The sequence below is a fragment of the Mchenga conophoros genome, linkage group LG5 (genome assembly GCF_057382185.1).
Source record: "Mchenga conophoros isolate Kocher_MC1m ecotype Shallow Benthic linkage group LG5, M_conophoros_male_GT1.1, whole genome shotgun sequence".
Taxonomy (NCBI): domain Eukaryota; kingdom Metazoa; phylum Chordata; class Actinopteri; order Cichliformes; family Cichlidae; genus Mchenga; species Mchenga conophoros.
In genome coordinates, this window is record NC_140530.1 from 15,350,325 (window position 1) to 15,370,060 (window position 19,736).

Consider the following 19,736-nt stretch of genomic DNA (forward strand, 5'->3'; position numbering starts at 1 on the left):
GATTATCATCCTTTCTCATGTTAGATGTCGAAAGCCTCCTTTATCAAAAGCAGTACTTGTTTGTGTTGGAGAAAGCAACTGTTAGCAGCCGGAAAAACCAAGATAGCAGTTCCCTTGAGGTGATTTCCAGTGCTTTGTAACGACTGTTCTGTGCATCTTTAAGACATTTCTATTTGTTTTCACTTTCTTATCAAGTTAACAAACTACAGAAAAATTAACAGTGTCAGTGAATTTCAGCACAAACGCAACACAAGCACATCATGTAGATTTCTGTTTGAACGTTTATTATTGTGCAAACAGGAAAGTAGAAGTCACGAGAACTCGTGTGGCTGCTCTTCATCACAATTTAGAGTTTAACTACAAAAGGTTTGTCACTCCCTGCTCAGCATATAATGGCCTTCTTTTAAAAGTTGTGAATTACAGGTTGGTGTGATGGCAGTGCCTCCTGTTGGTTGAAGTACACAGGGTGAAAACACAAACAATACTGCCGCCTTTTGGCTAAAAAAGTGTGGTGCAGTGAAAGGTTTAACTCTTTAGCCCTCGAAAGCCTAGTTTGAGTAGCCTTGAAGCTATTTTCTTAACCTGGAGGTTTCCCTTTATTTCAGGGCTGCTTATAGAACAAACTCAAACTATTCAAACGGTCGTCAAACCACATCTTTACCTTTAATATATATTGTGATTGTCAACACTTATCATAGGGTATGGGGAGGTTTAAGGGGGAAAGAGTTAAAGTCTGGCACTGCTTCAGGTGACAGTAGAGAATTTAGAGAGTTTTTGGATATTTAAGCTCGATAAGCACCGCTGTGTTAAAAATATCTGAAGGAAAGGTGTGTTTACACTTCTTCACACATTTTTTGGGTGAAAATTGGATAATGAAAAAGAATGTGCTTTTTCTTAATCTTCAACGACAAATCATGAATTTCTCAAAACAGGATGGAAAATCACTCTTCGGCTGCAGCTTCAGCCTCCACGTGCTCCGGCTCCTTCTTCTCCACAGCCTCTGGTTCCTCGGCTGCCGCTGCTGGCTTCTCCTCCTCCACCTGCTCCTTCTCCTCCTCCTTCTTCTCTTCCTTCTCTTTTTTCTCCTCGGTCTTCATCACCACTGTCTCCGTCTTGGTGACTGTGGTGCTCTTCACTGCCGTTCCCTCGACTGCTGACGTAGACCCACTGCTTGCTTTGACTTTATCAAAGGAACTGCTGATGTAGGAAGGGATGTAGGAACTCTCCAGACCGTAGGCATTGTAGTTCACACCTACAAATTCAGAGGAAGAAGTGAGTGATTAACATTGACACATGCTAATATATCACAGTTGATATTATGAGATTCTAACAATATAAACTGTATCCTCAGATATGATATCTAGATAAGATGGCTTCAGTCATGGCAAGGTTGTGGGCTTGTCTGACCAGTAAAATGCTCTATATAGCAACAATTAACAAAGCAGAACTAGAAATAGTTGCACATAAGTATGAACTCACAAGTCTGCTTGGACACAGTGGTCTGAATTCCAGCTGCCAACCTTTGGGAAGAAAGAAATAATAAATAAAAGACAAGAACAAGTAAAAGCATGAGTATATTGCTATGTAAGATGTAGGAGAGCATAGGTGCTCTTAGATGACCTGTTCTCCTCTCCTTCCAACAGTTTCCTGTATGTAGCAATCTCAATGTCCAGAGCCAGCTTAACATTCATAAGTTCCTGGTATTGGCGGACTTGGAGTGCCATATCCTGTTTGGCTCTCTGAAGAGCTTCTTCCAACTCTCTGATGCGGAGTTTGGCATCTTTCACCGCCAGTTCGCCGCGTTCCTCAACCTCTGTGATCTGAGCTTCCAAACTGCTTCGCTAAAAGTGGGAGAAGCCAAGCAGAGCGAGGCATTGAATTCAATGGCCTTCATAAGCCCGGCAATGCAGTTTGAATTATTACCTTAATGTCAAAACCTCAAATCATTCAAATGAACAGAAGAAAATCTCTGTCCCTCACCTGAGCTTTAACCATGTCGATTTCAGACTGGAGCCTCGCCATCCTGCGGTTCATGTCAGCAATCTCAGCCCTGGTTGACTTGAGGTCTTCTCCATATCTACCCGCCGACTGCTCCATCTCTGCGTACTGGCATGAAAAGAGACAGATCATAGTGAAACTTTAAAACACAAAGTGATACTGCTGGCAGGTTTTTTGCACAATTAATTTGACATGGGGATCAGGAAATCATGTTGCAGCACTCCAACATGCAGTTTGCAATCTCCAGATCCATATTGGCTTTCTGCTCTTTGACTTCTTTGTATATGAAACTTTTCAGTATGTTGCAATAAAAGTAAAGGAAATCGCCTAAGATAGAATATCAGGAGACAATAGAGGTCAGAAAAGTCAGAAAAGAGAAGGCATCCCACACCATCTGCCACAAGTAAAACTCTTGTACCATGCAGAGATTTCAAGTTCATGCTCTTCAGTTTTAAATGTTCATGAACATTAAATAAGCTTAATGGACTGTCCTCACAGATGATGATCTATTACATAATTGTGGGCTTTAGTTTCCCATAGCTTTGTGGTCCCACCTTGGTCTGATACCATGACTCAGCCTCCTCTCTGCTCCTTTTGGCAATGTCTTCATATTGGGCACGCACTTCAGCGATAATTGCGTCCATGTCAAGATTACGGCTGTTGTCCATCTCCACCACAACAGATGTGTCCTTTATCTGGCTCTGCAACTCATTAATTTCCTATGAAGGACAAAAAAGAGGGAAAACATACAACTGATGCCTCCTGTAGAAACACTTTTTATTAGGCTGGAAGTGAAAAATGAAATGAGGTAATTACTGCATCGTAGAGCTGCTTCAAGAATTCAATCTCATCTGAAAGTCCATCCAGTTTGGCCTCGAGGTCCACTTTCATCATATATGCTGCATCTGTATCCTTTATTGGAAAAAAGACAGCACTGAGAACATTCATTGTTCATTACAGTCAAAGTTTAAAAAGAGGGCATTATTTTTCCTCATGAAGGCTAATTGTAGTTTCAAGATCAAGCATTTACTAGAAAGTCTGCACAGACCTTCTTTAATAAGACGAAGTTGTTCTCACACTCATTGCGCTTGTTGATCTCGTCCTCATACCTGCAGAAAAGGAGAATTTTTTAGTCTGTATATAAAGAAAAACCGGCAGTGTGCAATCATCATGGTGGGAAAGGTGCTTTGTCAGAACTGATAGCTCCATAAGTTAATATGGAAATGGTTCCATAAGTTACCATCTTTGCCTAATATGTGAAAAATCCCAGAGTCTGCCAGGGCAAACATGCAGATCTGTGTGCTGTGGCAACCCCTTCTGAATAAAGGAGCAGCTGTTTAAATCATAAGCTATTCTAGTAAGAAAACCTCCGTGAATACATGTGGTGCTGACAGTGAATATTAACTGTGAATATTCAGGGTTATTGTTATTTTTGCTCCACCACACTGCAAATGATTATTTTTATCTTCTTATCCGCTCTATCTTGTTGAAACTTTGGGTTCCTGACAGGAAGTTAAAAATAGCTCTGCAGGCTTTCTAAAAGCCAAACTGCACAAGTCTAGGAAAACTGGAAACAGAGTATCGTTGGCAGTTTAAGACTTTCCCAAATCTCGGACAAATAAAGCATGCCTTATGCTTGAGTGCAAGATTAAAGTGAAAAATCTCAACTCCACCCACTTGGTTTTAAAGTCCTCCACCAGGCCCGTTACGTTATGCAGGTCCGACTCCAGTTTGACTTTTTCGTGACCCAAGTTGTCCAGCTGCTTGCGCAGGTTGGCAATGTAGGCCTCGAACATAGCATCGACGTTTGAGTGAGATATGGTCTGCTCATGCAGAAGTTTCCATTTGGTCTCAAGCATTTTGTTTTGCTGTTCGAGGAAGCGTACCTGAAGATTGAAAGGTGGATGAATGCTTAGTAAGAAAAAGGAAGGAAACATGTAATGGGCAGAAACGTGTGGGTGTATGTGATGACTGAAGCTCTGACTTGGTGGATGAAAAAAAACAATGGGGGAGTTACACAAATATCAAAACCTTTCCATAGAAAACAATAAATAATGGAGTGGTTGGTCACTGGGATATGTGGTGGATAGGGTGGGTGTGACTGAAGAGTTTTGTTTGAATCCAAAACATACAGAGATTAACTGAAAGGAAAAAATGAGTAACCAGACTTCTCTGGCCTCCAGCTGCTTCTATCTGTCACAGCAAATACTCCAATCTCAAGTTTAACCCACTGTGTTGCGTTTCAACACGAAGTGGCACTGTTTCTCACTTGCCACACAGCTTGCCCCTTTTACAGCTCTTTCATTAAGCGTCATGACCTTGGGTGGGGTCTGTGCTACCACTCAGCAAACACAGGAGAGGCAGACTGCTGTTTGTGGGTGTGCCATATCACACCAGTGCGCATAGGAGTGGACGAGTGAGCTGTGTTTTACAAGCAGGAGAATTACCCTCAGCGTGATTGATTTTTATATCAACTTCTGTCCCACCCTGCTCTCCTGAAAGCTTTGTGAACCTTAGTCTGTTTATGGGTTTCAGCGACAGATAACGAAAGAATGTGGTCTCTGGTGGTGAAAATTCAGGTCATAAACGTTGAAAATAATTCGGTAAATGAGATTCTGTTCGGTAGACACCTGACACTTCGCTCTCTACTTTCACAACCACTCGTTTTGCAGAATATTGCTCGTATGGGGAATGCACTCCTTTGAGCAAAATTCATCTGCTCTTCATCCCACTCCTGTACTCTGTATCCAGGTTGATCCTTTTATCTGAGCTCTATGATCTCGCCTGAGAGTGAAAACACTGGAAGCAGGAAAGCCATTAAGCAAACCAGGCAATATTCCCAGCAGACTGTATAGATTGTTATGAAGTTTTGACAGGGAATGTCTTAAGGATGATCTCTTCTGTGAAATGAAACTTCTTTCATCTTTCACTCATTTTGGCTTGTAGCGTATCTCTGCAGTTTGTCTGTGCTGTTCTGCTACTGCCGTCACATTCAGTTTCACCCCAGCACTCCTGTCACTTATAGAAGTGTGGATCGTTTGCTGTTGGTGTTTTGCAGTTTATATGTGCTTTTCTGCAGCATGAATTTCAAACACAAGATTTCACATTTCATTACAACCTCGACTGACCTTGTCGATGAAGGAAGCAAAGCGGTTGTTCAGGGTCTTGATCTGCTCCTTCTCTTCAGTACGGATTGCCTGGATGGTGGGGTCGATCTCCAGGTTCAAGGGAGCCAACAGGCTCTTGTTCACTGTCACTGCTGTGATGGGGGCCACAAATTCATTGGCCATGCCACCTGCTACACCTCCACCAAAGCCTGAATATCCAAACTCTACACCACCTAATCTTTGTCCGGATCCCCCAGCGGCAAACCCACCGACCGTCTTACAGCCCCCAACACCCACAGCTGCACCACTGCTGCCCACTCCTCCATATGAGCTGCGGACACCGTAGCTCTGCCTGGCACTCCCCACACCATGACCTCCATAGCCAGAGAAGGAGCGGCTGCTGAAGCCCTGCGTTGGGCTTCTGGGTGAGGACACAGTGGAGTAGGCGGTGGTCTTCACAGCTCTGACAGACATGGTGTAGGAGGAAGTCTGTAGCACTGAGGTTTTGTGAGAGGAGAGACTGCTGAGAGGAGAGTCAGGCAGACAGACCCACCCTGGTCCTGTGTACTATTTATTAGAGTAGGGGAGGAACCCTGCTGAGGTGCGATTGGCTGGTGTCCTCAGTAGGGGAGTGAAGGATAAGGGGGGAGAAAGAGCAAGAGGGGGAGAGATGAGGGAATGTCAGGGGAGAAAATTGCATCATGTTACACTTTTACAGCACATTAAAAGCACAAGAATTACGTAATATCAGAATGCCTTTTTTATATATAAAAAAAGGTTTCCAGAGCTTCTGAAAGCAGAAGCTCTGGAAACCTGGAAAACAACCTTTGTGAAGTTGCATTTTCCATGCTTCATAGTTACAGTTGCATTAAAATTATTTTGCAACCAAGTTTACTTCACATGCTTTAGTCACACCTTGGACACATACGATCTACATCCTCATTGTATTTTACATATACTTATACACACACAGCAAACACTGGGTATAAGGAACATGTACACCACTTTATGAGCTTCCCTTCTACTTTATAACACCTCTGACAGGCTGTGATATATGGCAAAGTAAACTGTGCTTGGACAGTATGATGCCCTCTCCTAGCTGGTGGGCATCGACTGTGTAAACCCAGCAAAACAACTGCAGATTTAAAACATTGAATATGTTCCACCACTTTTTTGTCTTTGTATTTTTTGAAATATGTCTTTTAACATTTTATACCAAATGTTTTGTTACCTGTTGGACCAGATTTGTGCAAATGTGCAGCTTGCACAAAGAAACTATGTAATGGGCTGGGTGTTTCATTATCAGCAATAATTGCCACCGATCTATGCTATGTACACACACACATTGATAAACATTCCTTCTGTGTTTGCGCTTCACCTGCTGATATACACACATCCATCAACTCCATCAATTCACGTTGTGGAAATCTTCATTGATTTATCGCTTGGCAGATTTATGACTCACAATCTTTTCAGGGCATTTCAATGGCTGTTGCCTAATTTAACCAGAATAACCCAACGTCTTCCCTCTAACAACATTTTTAGCAAACGTCTGTTCTTTGTTTTTCAGGTTTTGTCTGTCAGGGAGGGAAAAAAGACCACCTATTTATGAGCTCACGGAAAGAGAGAAATCCCATGGTACACTGCCATGTGCAAAATAAATGTGAACAGACACAAGGGGGTACATCTTATGGAAAGTACAACCTGAAAAAAAGACTTGTAAGCTGATCAAAAAATGTGTGTTTCACTTGGCTAATCTCAAACGGTGACGTGGTACTTCACAATGGAGCACTTGTGCTAAAGTTGGAGACAACCATATATGTACAAGTCTTTTTGCACAGCATATGTACAGCCTTTTTGCTGTTTCACTAACTCAGCCTCTCCGACGAGCACTAGCTCATGAACAGAGCTGCACTTTGTGCTAATTTTATTTTTTAACACATGATTAGAGCTAGTTGTCTCATCTCTCCTGATAATTCCTTTTTTTTTCTGTGTGAGAAAAGTGAAAAGGTTCATTTCAGAAGTTAATCCCCCAATGCTCCTCTGAGGCTGGTGATGTTATGGTTTGTGTGAAGCTGCTAGATGACACATCAGGACAGGAATGTGCTGAGAAAGATCCACACACATGCTACAAGCCAGTGAGGAGAGGTGCTGAGAAGACGAGCTGGTGGGGTATATGAGAACGCAATTAGCAGCGATAAGAAACAAAGCTATTTCACAACCACTGACTCTCACTGAGAAGTTCATTTTGGACAGGGTGGGATGCACAACAAGTTAACTTATAGTTACATGAGCAGTTATCAGTGACTCATTCTTTTTACAGACCAATATGCTCATTATTATACAATATACATACACTTGGGGTAATAATGTTTGATTGTTTGAGCTGGAAGACCCCTCCACGGCCCATCTTCAGAACTCCTGAAGGAAGGTTCTTATCCAAGATTTTATGGTAGATGGACCCCTCAATCGGCCCCACAGTGCAGTGATCTCATCCTGTACCCTTAGCAGAAAAACAGCCCCAAACCATAATGTTTCCACCTTCATGATTGACTGTAAGATCGATGTTTATTGGATCCTACGCAGCATTTCTCTTCCTCCAAACACAACGGGCCAAGTTGACGCCAAAGAGCTCGATTTTGGTTTCATCTCACCACAGAACTTTCTCGCAAGCCTTCTCTGAATCACTTAGATGTTCATTAACAAACATTAACGACCTTTGCAATTCAGAATCTGATAGTCATGTGGAGACAATCAACCAGTAAGTTTCAAATCTGTAAATAAATTGCCACAGACTTGTAGATCTGCTCCACCCGGGTCGGGTTTTGGCTTTCTACAGGAATCTCTCCAGAAGTTGGCCCAGAAGGCGCAGAGACAGAACTCATTTATCAAGAACTTAGACGTCAGCAAGAAAAAACAAAAGGACTGCCTTCACAGAGATATAAAGACTCAGATTTATAGACTTGGGTCTATAGTTGTGTTGCTGGGGCCAGAGTGATTACCGGCCTTCTACTTACAGGGTGGTCGACATGTAAAGTGTAACTGAGTTGTGGCATAGCTGGCTCTGGCCTTGGACTGTGTGTTTTATCCTTTTGCAAGTGGGACACTGGACTTGACTATTCCTTCGTTTTTTGATCATTGTACTAATACATGTTGTCTTTTAGAATTTTATTGGTTGTCATTTTTTCCCACAGCTGAAATGGTTGGTCAGACCTTGAAACTGATTGTGTGTGTTACAGGGGAATCTACAAGATTTTAATCTGTAACGGTGTCGTGTGTTACCAATAGTGTTCTTGGTGACTGTAGTCCCAACTGCCTTCAGATCACTAACAAGATCATCTCTTGTAGTTTTGGGCTGATCTGCCACCTTTCTCATGAGGCATCTAACTATAGACCGAAAGCGACTGATGGTCATTGTATAATTCTTCCATTTATGAATAATCACAATTGCTGATGGTTTTAGTGCCCATGCAGCTTTATACAGCTCTAAAATCTTCTCCCTGACATCCTTTAAGGGCTCTTTGGTCTTTCCTGTGGTGGTACCATTTGGAATAGAAGAAACTACTTCTGAGGACAACTTTACACACATAATGAATTCAGCTCAGGAGTATCTGTGATTGATTAATTGCAATTTGAGTGCCATATGGGAACATAGCCAGTATAAGGGAGCCAGAATTCTGGCTGAATTGTAGGGGATCAAATACTTATTTCAGTCAATGACATGCAAATCAATTTATAACTGTTATACAGGGTGGGCCATTTATATGGATACACCGTAATAAAAGTGGAATGGTTGGTGATATTAAAGTCCTGTTTGTGGCACATTAGTATATATGAGGGGGCAAACTCCTCAAGATGGGTGGTGACCATGGTGGCCATTTAGAAGTCGGCCATCTTGAATACAACTTTTGTTTTTTCAATAGGAAGAGGGCCATGTGACACATCAAACTTATTGGTAATGTCACAAGAAAAACAATGGTGTGCTTGGTTTCAACATAACTTTATTCTTTCATGAGTTATTTACAAGTTTCTCTTTGTTCACAGCCATTGACATGTCGAAGAGGTTAACACGTGAGGAGCGGATCGAAATTGTGTTGATATCTGGTGAACGCAGTAACCGGGTCATTGCAGCAGATTTCAATACAAGACACCCTACGAGACCACCCATCTCCCATGCTACAGTCAACAAACTGCTTGCTAAGTTTCATGAAACTGGTTCAGTGTTGGATTTGCCAAAATGTGGACGCAAGAAAACTGTCACTAATGAAGAAACATCAGTGGCTGTCCTAGCTTCATTCAGCAAGAGCTCACAGCGTAGCACTCGCCGCATGTCACTGGAGAGTGGCATTAGTTGAACATCCCTTCGGCGGATATTAGCTACTCACAAATGGCACCCTTACAAACTCCAGCTACTGCAGCATCTCAACGAGGATGACCCAGATCGGCGCACAGAATTTGCAGAATAGGCAAAACAAAAATTGGAACAGGACCCTCAGTTCACGCAGAAGATTTTGTTCAGTGATGAGGCAAACTTTTATGTGAATGGTGAAGTTAACAAACAAAACCACCGCTATTGGTCTGACACTAACCCACATTGGATGGATCCCTCCAAGACTGTTGGAACAACAAAAGTGATGGTTTGGTGTGGTATATTGGGCACAACGATAGTGGGTCCATTCTTCATCAATGGAAACCTCAAGGCGACTGGATATTTGAAATTGCTACATGATGATGTGTTTCCCTCTTCATGCACTGAAGCTGGCACGTTCCCTGAGTTTTTCCAGCAAGATGGTGCACCACCACATTATGGGTGCCAGGTCCGAGCATTCCTAGATGAACAGTTTCCTGGAAAGTGGTCTGGTGCCAGGTCTGGTCCCCACGGTCTGCCAGCCAGACCGTGGGGAATGAGGACCCAAAACACAGACTCTGCGATGCAAACAGTGCTCTTTATTTACAGTGAAAGCTGTAAACACAATAAATCCCCGTTGCTCCTTTGAATCCCGTGTGTGCGCTTCCCTCCGACGTCTGTGCTCGTGCTCCCCGCTGTTGTGTTTCCGCACACCCCGTGCGTGCTGCCTTTCTGGTCCACTCTTCCTCCTGCAGGAAAACCACAGAAACAGCCGTCAACACTAACCCCAGCGGGCATACACAAACAGCACTGTCATACACTGACACACACTGACTTGGGATGACAACTCAATGATCCCACGCCGGTGGGAGCTCCAACACTCTCCTAAGTAGCTCCCCCGACGAGCCCTGACCACCAACAGGTGTGTGGCAGGAACTTCAGGTGTGGCCAGTCCTCCTGCAGGGCCACACCCATCAGGCCTGCATGTGGCTGTTCTCCATCCTCCAGCCACACATGTACACACCCTGCCTATACATATAATGAGTGGAACACAGACTAACACAGCATTGTGCAGAAAGACACACACATCACCAAATAATAACGATAGTAATAATAATAATAATAATAATAACAACAACAGTCAAAACTGCTCACGGACCCCCGAGTCCTTCAGAGCCGGGCCAGTTGAATGGCCCCCAAGGTCTCCCGATCTGACCCCCTTAGACTTTTATCTTTGGGGTCATCTGAAGGCAATTCTCTATGGTGTGAAGATACGAGATGAGCAGCACCTGAAACTACAGATACTGGATGGCTGTGCTGGCATTTCTCCTGCGGTGTTGCTATCAGTGTGTGAAGAGTGGGAGAAGAGGGTTGCATTGACAATCCAACACAATGGGCAGCACATTGAACACATTTTTTAAGTGGTTATGTCGAAACCAAGCACACCATTGTTTTTCATTACCAATAAGTTTGATGTGTCACATGGCCCTCTTCCTATTGAAAAAACAAAAGCTGTATCCAAGATGGCCGACTTCTAAATGGCCACCATGGTCACCACCCATCTTGAGGAGTTTGCCCCCTCACATATACTAATGTGCCACAAACAGGACTTTAATATCACCAACCATCCCCATTTTATTACGGTGTATCCATATAAATGGCCCACCCTGTATATTGTGTTTTGTTTTGTTTTTAATTGTTGATATTCTGTCTCTCCTCATTAAAATTAAACTACAATAAAAATGACAAACGGATCATTTCTTTAGAAATGAGAAAAGTTACAAATTCAGCAAGTGATCCAATTATTTCCCCCGTTGTGTAGCTATCATTTGACAGGTATATGATAAAAGATTAAAATGCATATACTTAGAAATGGCATAAAAAGCAGGCATGCAAAAATATTCATTACAGTAAGAAGTGGCGTTGCTGTTATTTTTTTTCTTCTTTGGTCTTCAAAGTTGGACTTTGCTGTGTTTAGAGGAGCTTGCCAAGCCTTGAAAGCAATCAAAAGTATGTGCTATAAAACTCTTTTCCTGCTTCACCCTTGAATGCCTGTTCAAACAAAAAACACCCACATACAGTGATGAAATACACATTTACGCGCTTGGTAAGAGGTATATAAACTCAATGGACATAAACTCGCTAAAAGCAGAGGACCACCCTTCTTCTGCTCCAGTAGGTTTGTTTGCTTTGAGACTTGTGCCCCCTTGTGGTTGGAGCGCAGAGGTAGATTCAGTAAAGTGAATCCATTCCCATATATAAAGCGAGTCCTTTATTTGTTGGTATTGTGAAAACGTCTACATTGTGAATCTTAATTTACAGGAGGTGCATAGTAAAAGATATTAAACTGAAAAATTATAGTGTGAATCACTTTAAAACTGAGAAATAGGGCATGGACTTTGGTAGAGAATAAACTCGCACATTTCCTCAAATACATTTTGAAACACAATGGATAAATTCGTGAAATTACCACTTAAACAGATGTTTTTTAAATCAGTTATATTGCTGAACTCTGCAATGAACCTAAGCTAATCTATCTCTCGTGCACAGGGGCATGTAGGTGACTCTCCAGTGCATCAGCTCAAACTCGTAGCTCAGGCTCATTTTAGGTCTTCCTGTGAAATGTCTTTGTGCCAGAAATGAAAATGACATCTCACAGAGAAAATGTCTCTTAGGCGACACAATTCAATAACCTCTGCTGTGTGAGCTTTCTTGTCTGCCAATGGTCCACGTTTAACCTAGAAGATAAATGTGTTTGTACAATTCTACTGACAATATCCAGTGTGACCACCTCTATTCTTTAACGCAGCCTGGAATCTCTGAGGCAGCTTTCTTATCATTTCTTTAAGTAGTCTTCTTTGGATGCTTGCTTGCTTTTGTTCCATTCTCTCTCGCCATGATCCCACACTGCTTCAGTAATGTCGAGGTCCAAGCTCTGTGGAGAGGACATGACTTTCAGGCACTGATTATCTGCTGTAGATAGTTTTTACGTCACAGGAAACACTAAGGACACACTGCACACAGTGTTAAGATATGCCACATTTTCAGCTAATAGCTCTTTGGGAATTACCTCACTGATCCAAAGATAGCATTTTATGCCTTTCAAAATGTGTTATCTTTGACATTTTTCATAGAATCAAGTAAATAAATGAGAACATATTTTGTGACAAGCTGCTAGAGTAGGATGTCTTGAGACCGGTCTTGGTCTTCACTTGATCTTGTCTTGGTCTCGACAGACTTTGATCTTGGTCTTGTCTTGGTCTCGCTTTCTCGGTCTTGCTGTCTCAGATCGACATAGTGATCGGGAGACTTGGAGTCAACAGTATCCATGACACACAACGTAACATTCGATAATGTGTCATGCGCAAAAGCATCAGCTCTAAGAGCCGTGCTTAGAGAGTGCTTTGTAGTGAATCAGAAGAGTCGACTCCCATTGAGCGAGAGCCGGCTCCTCACTTAATTTCCTTTCGCTGCTCAGCTCTCACACAGTGACTCAGCTATGCTCCAATCCCTCCATACTGTGGCCAATCACATGCAAGGATATAGGATAATATCATTATGTGAAAAACAGAGAGGGTGAGAGATGTGACAGTCAAGTGGAGCTGCGTCTGTCCTCTCAGTAAGTGAGTGAGACAGTAGACAGTGGTGAGGAGGGCTGTGCGAGTGCATCCCAAAAACACATAAATATGCCTGACACCAGTAAACGAAGCAGCATCTGGCTGCAGTTTAAAGACCTTTTTGTCTCGGTCTTTGCTCGTCTCGACTTTGTCTTGGTCTTGACTCGGTCTGTCTTTGTCTTGGTCTTGGTTTAGGCAGTCTTGACTACAAGTCTACAGGCTGCTAGAGAAAAAGTGCCTGAAGACATAAAATGTACTCTCTATTAAGTTTATATCTTCAGTTAGGTACCTTTTTCATACTTGAATGATTCATAGGTCCGTGTTGAGTGGCTTAACATACAAAAATGCTCTAAAAATAGTCAGCTGCAAGGAATGGACTAAAAGTATAACAGCTGCTAATCTCCAAAGAAAAATTGAAAGACCTTAAGAAAGCCTGGAGAACTATTGCTCAAGACCACTTAAAAAAATTAAAAAAATAAAAATAAAAGTCTGGCTCCTGGGAAGCAAAACATAAAGAAGTCAGGGATGGCTCACAACTTTTACACAGTACTGTATGTACAAATTTAAACAAGGTCCCTTCTTTGGTATCTTTGAGCATCTTGGATGAGTCAGTGAAAGAATGACAAAAAAGAGGAAGGGAGGATGGAGAAATGTGAGTCACTTAGAGTGTATCATACTCACATGCATGTCAGCACTGTTTTGTGTATGTGTGACACGACCACAGATACAATATGCATGATAATAAATATGCAAATGCATCTATGCAAATGTAGATTTTGGATTTTGTATACATCTACGAGCATACGGTTTACGCTGTAAAGAAAGGAAACTAAAGAGAAAGAAGGAGGGAAGTAAAATTAATTCGAGGCCGCAGCAGTCTGAGCATTGCAGTAATCTGACAGTTAGCCAAGATTTGTAAAAGAACAGAAACTTCTGCAGTGGTTTCCAGACTCCTGCTGTGTGTTACTATGACTCACAGTCTCCTTTCTCTCCAGTATCCCCTTATTTTCCTTTTATTATCTTTGGTTTAAAAAGAAATCTTAGTGGTGTGAGTCGGGATTTAAAGATAAGAGTCTTGATTGAATCTGGGATGTTTTCTGCAATTTAGAGATTAAGCTGTTTTATATAAACCTGTAGCTCAAGTTTATTTCTCTGTTTGTCACTGCAAGGTTTAGGACTTACTGGCCTGGGGAAAAGGTTGCCAACACACATTCAAACAAACGAGACGGCAGCCACAAGTCATGAGGTATGAGTCATGCGGACTTCATTCATCGTTCCTCTAATCTGCCTCTGCTGCAGTGCATTCTTTGCTTTTTCTTTGCTATTTTGCCACTCTACAGTACAAGCTCTTCTCTTCTTACTGAGTGTTACTAAATTAAATTAGTAAAGACATACACAGTAATAGGGTGGGAATGTACACGGTGAAAGCTGATCAAGCTTGGAGGCGAGGGGAGGAACAGAAATGAAAAGAATGAGGTTGTAAGGGGGCGCAGGAGGTTGTTTGAGTCTTTGGAATTTCCCCCTGTGGGTGCTTCATTATCCAGGTCTCTAAGGGCTCAGAGAGGAAAACCCTCTCTGGCCACAACTTTAGGTTCACTTAAGCGCTTCCAAGGTCATGCTGGAGCACTAAATACTGTAACTGGATTTAAGAAAATTAAAGGTTTTTGTGTTTGAGAGTCTATCACAGGGTTTTACTCCAGTGTATATATCAGTCCTCTATGTTTGTATGTTCCACTTCATTTATTCACCTTCATCATGTTGCAAACACGTTTTTAGGACAGCTACAAGGAGCACTGCAGTATTCTGTTTTACTTTCTTTGAGGTTCTCAAAGGATAAGAGAAAATGTCCAGAGGCACAAAATAAGATAAGACTTCAAAGATAATTGTTCAGAATCCTCAATAGAAATTGATTTGTGCACATAATCGCCTATACTGTGACAGTTGAATGAGGGCAGCTTTTATTTCCTTTTTATTGTACTTTGACCCGGGTATCAGCTAACCTTTGTTTTTCATCTCTTGCAGAGCCTTTAGATCCAGCTGAAGCTTGGGTTTCACAGGTATAGCACTATGTCCGATTTCTTTGTTCATCATTGTATATCCTACTCAGTGTGCTGGAATTCGATCACAGTCGTGGCTGAGTCTGTTAGTAAATCAGATGGCATCACTTCTGGTGTGGTTTTTCTAAATCTGCTTAATCTGATCGAGACATTTCTTTAACGCCATGTTTTAGTTGTAGCTGTTTCATACTGTATTCAGTTCAGTTAAGATAGGAAGGCTGGCACAGTCTGTTTATTTTGGGCCTGGCTGACCACAAACTTGCAAGCACGCAGCAAGTACTAGGCATTATTCCTTTCTCGGGCAAACCAAAAGTATTTCGTTGCATACTCACCATATTTTACCCTTTAATATTTGCTTTTAATTCTCACTAGAAACATATGCTTGTCCATTGCTGCTTTCTGTTATTTGCTGTGTGTGTTGGTTTATGTGGTCTCTGTAGTTCCGTTATCTGCTCAGAAGGCTATTACATGTTTACACCACAAAATATGTTTAACACATTTCCTTGGAGACAGAAAAAACATTGTGGGTTAAAAAGGAAGCATATGAGAGAGTGAGTGAGTGCGTGAGTGAGTGAGTGAGTGAGTGAGTGAGTGAGTGAGTGAGTGAGTGAAACAGGAAACAAAGACTGGGGTGATGTTGAAGTGGGCAGGGTCTGAGACACCAGCTTTCATTGGGGGAGAGAGGCGGGAGTATAAGTTCCCCACTTCCCACTGCCGGCGTCATTTTCTAGACCAGCCAGCAGTGAGTCTCCACATCTCATTTTTCACTTCATCCTCTGCCGTGTCTAAACTTATCCAACATGACCACAAGATCTAGTCGGATGTCTTTCACCCGCTCTACCCCAGTGTACCGTGCTGCCAGTATTTATGCTGGTGCTGGTGGACAGGATGTTCGCATCTCCTCTGCTTCTGCATCTTCCCTGCGTTCTGGTATTCCACTTAGACCTTCAACCTCCTTTAAGCTGAGCAGTGGATTGAGTGGAGGCATGGGCGCCGGTTACGGTGGTGCCAGCGCGTCCGTGACAGCCAGCGGTGGCTCCGGTGCTTCGATCCTGGGCAATGAGAAGGGAGCCATGCAGAACCTGAACGATCGCCTGGCCAATTACCTGGAGACGGTGAGGACCCTGGAAAAGGCCAACAAGGAACTGGAGATGAAGATCATGGAGGCCCTGGAGAAAGGAGGCCCTGACATTAGAGACTACAGCAAGTATGAGCCCATCATAGACGACTTACGCAGACAGGTAAGAACTGAGAAGACAATGAAAATGTTAGAAAAGTGAAAAGGTGTTTGATAAGACATAGTGAGAAAGATACTTTAGAAATAGTTTAGCTGGGCTAAAATTTGAGAATCAATGAGTGCATGTGACAGCACTCAACACTACATATTTCCAGCAAGAAGGTTTTAACATAATCTTTATTTAAAGATCACCTGTGTTTGAAAATGAAGCTGGAGAATGCTTTTACTGAGACCAGCAGTGTTTCCTTTGTAAGTTATCAAATTTCTTTAAAGAGAACGACGGGTGTGGCAGCTCAACTGTAGCCAGTCCCCTCCCCCATAAAACTCTCGACTGGCCCCAACTTCCTCTGATGAATCACCAACACAAGGGTATCATCACGAGAGACGGACTGCGAAGCTCTCAGAAAACCAGCAGACAAAAGCATTTCTAAATGGTTCTGCTTGTTAGATGTGGATTCTACAAGCATGCGTAGTGTAGGAGGCGCTCAATGGGAAACAGATGTGTGGCACTCGTACATACAAAGCGATCTCATAGTGCCAGAGTGAGTGTGCACACACACACGCACAGATAGATGCGTGTCAGTGCAGTGGTTGTATAACAATCAGCAGAGTCAAATGTCACATTCTTCTCCAGAGTCCCGCTTTTCTGCATCTTATAAACATGGTGGTTTTTTAGTTTTTTACTCTTTTTTTTTTTCTACCACACTAAAGTATTTCCCCTTCCCCTCTGTGACAGGAAACAAGAAGAAATCATAGACTCACTGCCACAGTCACGATAAAGAATTTTCCCCTCTGTGCACGCATAGATGCGATCGGTGATGCATACAGAGACAGACAGACAGAGACATGTGCAGTTGGGTGGACAGAAGAGAAACTTTCTCTCTATGATTTATTGAGACAGGATACATGTTGCTCTGGCAACGCTAAAACAAACCAGATTCTGTTTTGGCACAGGAACACCCTCGCTTCCTGTTCTTCAGTTTATGGTTCTTCTTTTATGACTACAGGTTACTATGGATTCAATCATGCTGCGGTCGGTTTTTGCAGTTTGACTTTTTGAGTATCGGTGGTTACATAAGGCAAGTCGGGCCTACAAAAAATGCTGTGTCAAAGCACATAATTATTAGAACTGGCTACTGACTTGTGCACGGGTTAAGCAGCTCTGTTCTTTCTAAACAGCAGAATCAAGTAAAATGAAAATAATAAAATAATAATTTTTTAAACAATGTTTTATTTTCCTGTCCAGATCTTCAATAAAATAATGGATAACGCCCGTTTAGTGCTTCAGATTGACAACGCCCGCCTCGCTGCCGACGACTTCAAAGTCAAGTATGTGATCGTCTCGTCTTTGCATGTGGAGTCATTCTTACACTCTGCGATTGTGTCTCTCATACACTGTGTCTGCTCATTCCCACAGATCTGAGAATGAGATGGCAATCCGCCTGTCCGTGGAGGCCGACATTGGCGGGCTGAAGAAAGTCCTCGACGAAACGAACATGAGCAGGCTCAACATCGAGAACGAGATTGAAGCCGTGAACGAGGAGCTTCTATTCCTAAAGAAGAACCATGAGAACGTGAGCTTGCGGTTCATCAGATTGATAATAACATATAGAGTCACACGTTTTGTTGTCTTCTTCATTTCTTTTCTCATTCTGCTGATCCAACAGGAAGTGATGGAGCTGAGGAGTCAGATCTCACAGTCAGGTGTGCAGGTGGATGTAGACGCTCCCAAAGGTCAGGACCTGTCTCAGATCATGGAGGACATGAGAGCCAACTACGAGAAGATTGCATTGAAAAACGCAGAAGATCTCAAACGGTGGCATGAAAATCAGGTGCGGTGGACATCAAGAAGTTTGATTCAAAAGACACGCTGAGCCACTGTGTTTCTGACCATCTTCCTTTCGTGTCCCTGGCAGATTGCAGATGTGCAGGTGCAGGTATCACAGAACACAGAAGCTCTCCAGGGGGCCCAAATGGAGAAGAGCGACTTATCACGACAGATACAGACTCTGGAAATTGAACTTGCATCTCAACAGAGCTTAGTAAGCATTTTCACTGATTTTATTTATAAACATGAAATTATCAAATCCTTTCTAAGTTTATGACCCTATTCCATAATGCATTCTCTATATCTTTTTACTACAAAATTGGCACAGTTGAATACCATGACCACTGCGCCCACTCTTAGTTAGCAAAGCATATATTTCCTCATCTTTTCTTATACTTACAGCTTTTATTTCTCCTTTTATTAGAAAGCCTCTTTAGAAGACACCCTGCGCAACACAGAGCTACGTAACAACATAGAAATGGAGAAGTATAACACCCTCATTATCCGGCTGGAGGAGGAGCTGGCTAACTTACGCGCGAACATACAGCAGCAGACCCAAGAGTACGAGGCGCTGCTCAACATGAAGATGAAACTTGAGGGCGAGATCAGCACTTACAAGACTCTGCTGGATGGTGGAGACTTCAAGTAAGAGCTATAAAGATGTGGTGGAAGAAAAAAAAATGCAGGTCATGGCAAGATGATGGTGATGGTGGAGGTGAATATGAAAATCAATTGATAGCATGAGTTGCATGGCCAAAAATAACTACACCATTATGCAAGGTAATCCCAGAAAGTTGATTCTGTTTATCTAGATGTAGTGTTTTCTGAAAACGCAACATCTAGATGAGCAGAATCAAAACGCTACATCTAGATGAACAGAATCAGCTTTCTGGGATTTCCTTACCTGGATGATTGATGCATGCATCAAGACATTATGCGAGGCAAAAATCTCAGCTGGTCATGGTCTCAAGGCCAGTTTAATGTGAATATTCTGGAAGTCAAAATGTTTCATTTGTGTTTTGCACAGGCTCCAGGATGCACTGGACGAGCTGGAGGCCGCCGACTAATTTGGAACAAAGGATTGGGAGTCATCGCAACAATGGAAGCAATCTGCCCACACCCATTAATTATGAGTGGGGTGGGTGGAGGAGTTTTGACATTTTTTGCACTATAACCACATGTCAAGTGAACCCTGATTTAAGCAGTTTTTAATAAAGGCATTATTCCACCACAGCGAAACATGGATCGCTGCCTGATCTGACCGCAAAATAAAAACAAATAAAACCACTTCTTAAACCTGAATTCACAGTTTTTGTCTGGTTCTCACTTCAGTTCAGTTCATGTTTGGTAGGTAAAGGCATTTACTAAATTAAAAATAAATAAATAAATAAATACATTAAAAAAAATAAAAATAAAAATAATAATAATAATAATAATAATAATAATAATAATAATAATAATAAAATAACTGATCATTACTGTTGGTGAAACCAACAATTTATAAAAAGAAAATATCCACAAATTTGCTTGACTATATTGCTATC

General features: G+C 42.2%; 2 protein-coding genes across 3 annotated transcripts; one reads left to right on the plus strand and one right to left on the minus strand.

Annotated features, from left to right (window-relative positions):
* Nucleotides 1-263: 263 nt before the first annotated feature.
* LOC146574005 (keratin, type II cytoskeletal 8-like) lies at nucleotides 264-5,639 on the minus strand. The gene is made up of 9 exons (XM_085273533.1): nucleotides 5,127-5,639; nucleotides 3,676-3,884; nucleotides 3,047-3,107; nucleotides 2,815-2,910; nucleotides 2,553-2,717; nucleotides 1,981-2,106; nucleotides 1,621-1,841; nucleotides 1,480-1,520; nucleotides 264-1,252 (listed from the first exon to the last, which is right to left on the minus strand). The coding sequence occupies exons 1-9, from the start codon at nucleotides 5,577-5,579 to the stop codon at nucleotides 942-944; spliced, it is 1,683 nt and encodes a 560-aa protein (XP_085129659.1). The 5' UTR covers nucleotides 5,580-5,639; the 3' UTR covers nucleotides 264-941.
* Nucleotides 5,640-15,837: 10,198 nt separating this feature from the next.
* LOC146574006 (keratin, type I cytoskeletal 18-like) lies at nucleotides 15,838-19,494 on the plus strand. 2 transcript variants are annotated; one of them, XR_014892453.1, is made up of 7 exons: nucleotides 15,838-16,368; nucleotides 17,611-17,693; nucleotides 17,782-17,938; nucleotides 18,032-18,196; nucleotides 18,281-18,406; nucleotides 18,617-18,907; nucleotides 19,220-19,494. XR_014892453.1 is itself a non-coding variant. In XM_085273535.1 (7 exons), exons 1-7 carry the CDS (start codon nucleotides 15,928-15,930, stop codon nucleotides 19,257-19,259), a joined length of 1,233 nt encoding a protein of 410 aa, XP_085129661.1. In that variant the 5' UTR covers nucleotides 15,838-15,927; the 3' UTR covers nucleotides 19,260-19,494. The 2 variants fall into 2 exon arrangements, 1 of the variants encoding a protein (XP_085129661.1); XM_085273535.1 differs by having other exon boundaries at nucleotides 18,617-18,837.
* The last annotated feature ends 242 nt before the right edge of the window (nucleotides 19,495-19,736 follow it).

Coding starts and splice junctions, on each gene's coding strand:
- LOC146574005 (XM_085273533.1), bottom strand. CDS start 5,579: ATGTCTGTCAGAGCTGTGAAGACCACCGCCTACTCCACTGTGTCCTCA. Junction 2,911..3,046: donor ACTTCGTCTTATTAAAGAAG/GTCTGTGCAGAC, acceptor TTTCCAATAAAG/GATACAGATGCAGCATATAT. Junction 2,107..2,552: donor AGTCATGGTATCAGACCAAG/GTGGGACCACAA, acceptor TTTTCATGCCAG/TACGCAGAGATGGAGCAGTC.
- LOC146574006 (XM_085273535.1), top strand. CDS start 15,928: ATGACCACAAGATCTAGTCGGATGTCTTTCACCCGCTCTACCCCAGTG. Junction 16,369..17,610: donor TAGACGACTTACGCAGACAG/GTAAGAACTGAG, acceptor TTTCCTGTCCAG/ATCTTCAATAAAATAATGGA. Junction 17,939..18,031: donor TAAAGAAGAACCATGAGAAC/GTGAGCTTGCGG, acceptor CTGATCCAACAG/GAAGTGATGGAGCTGAGGAG.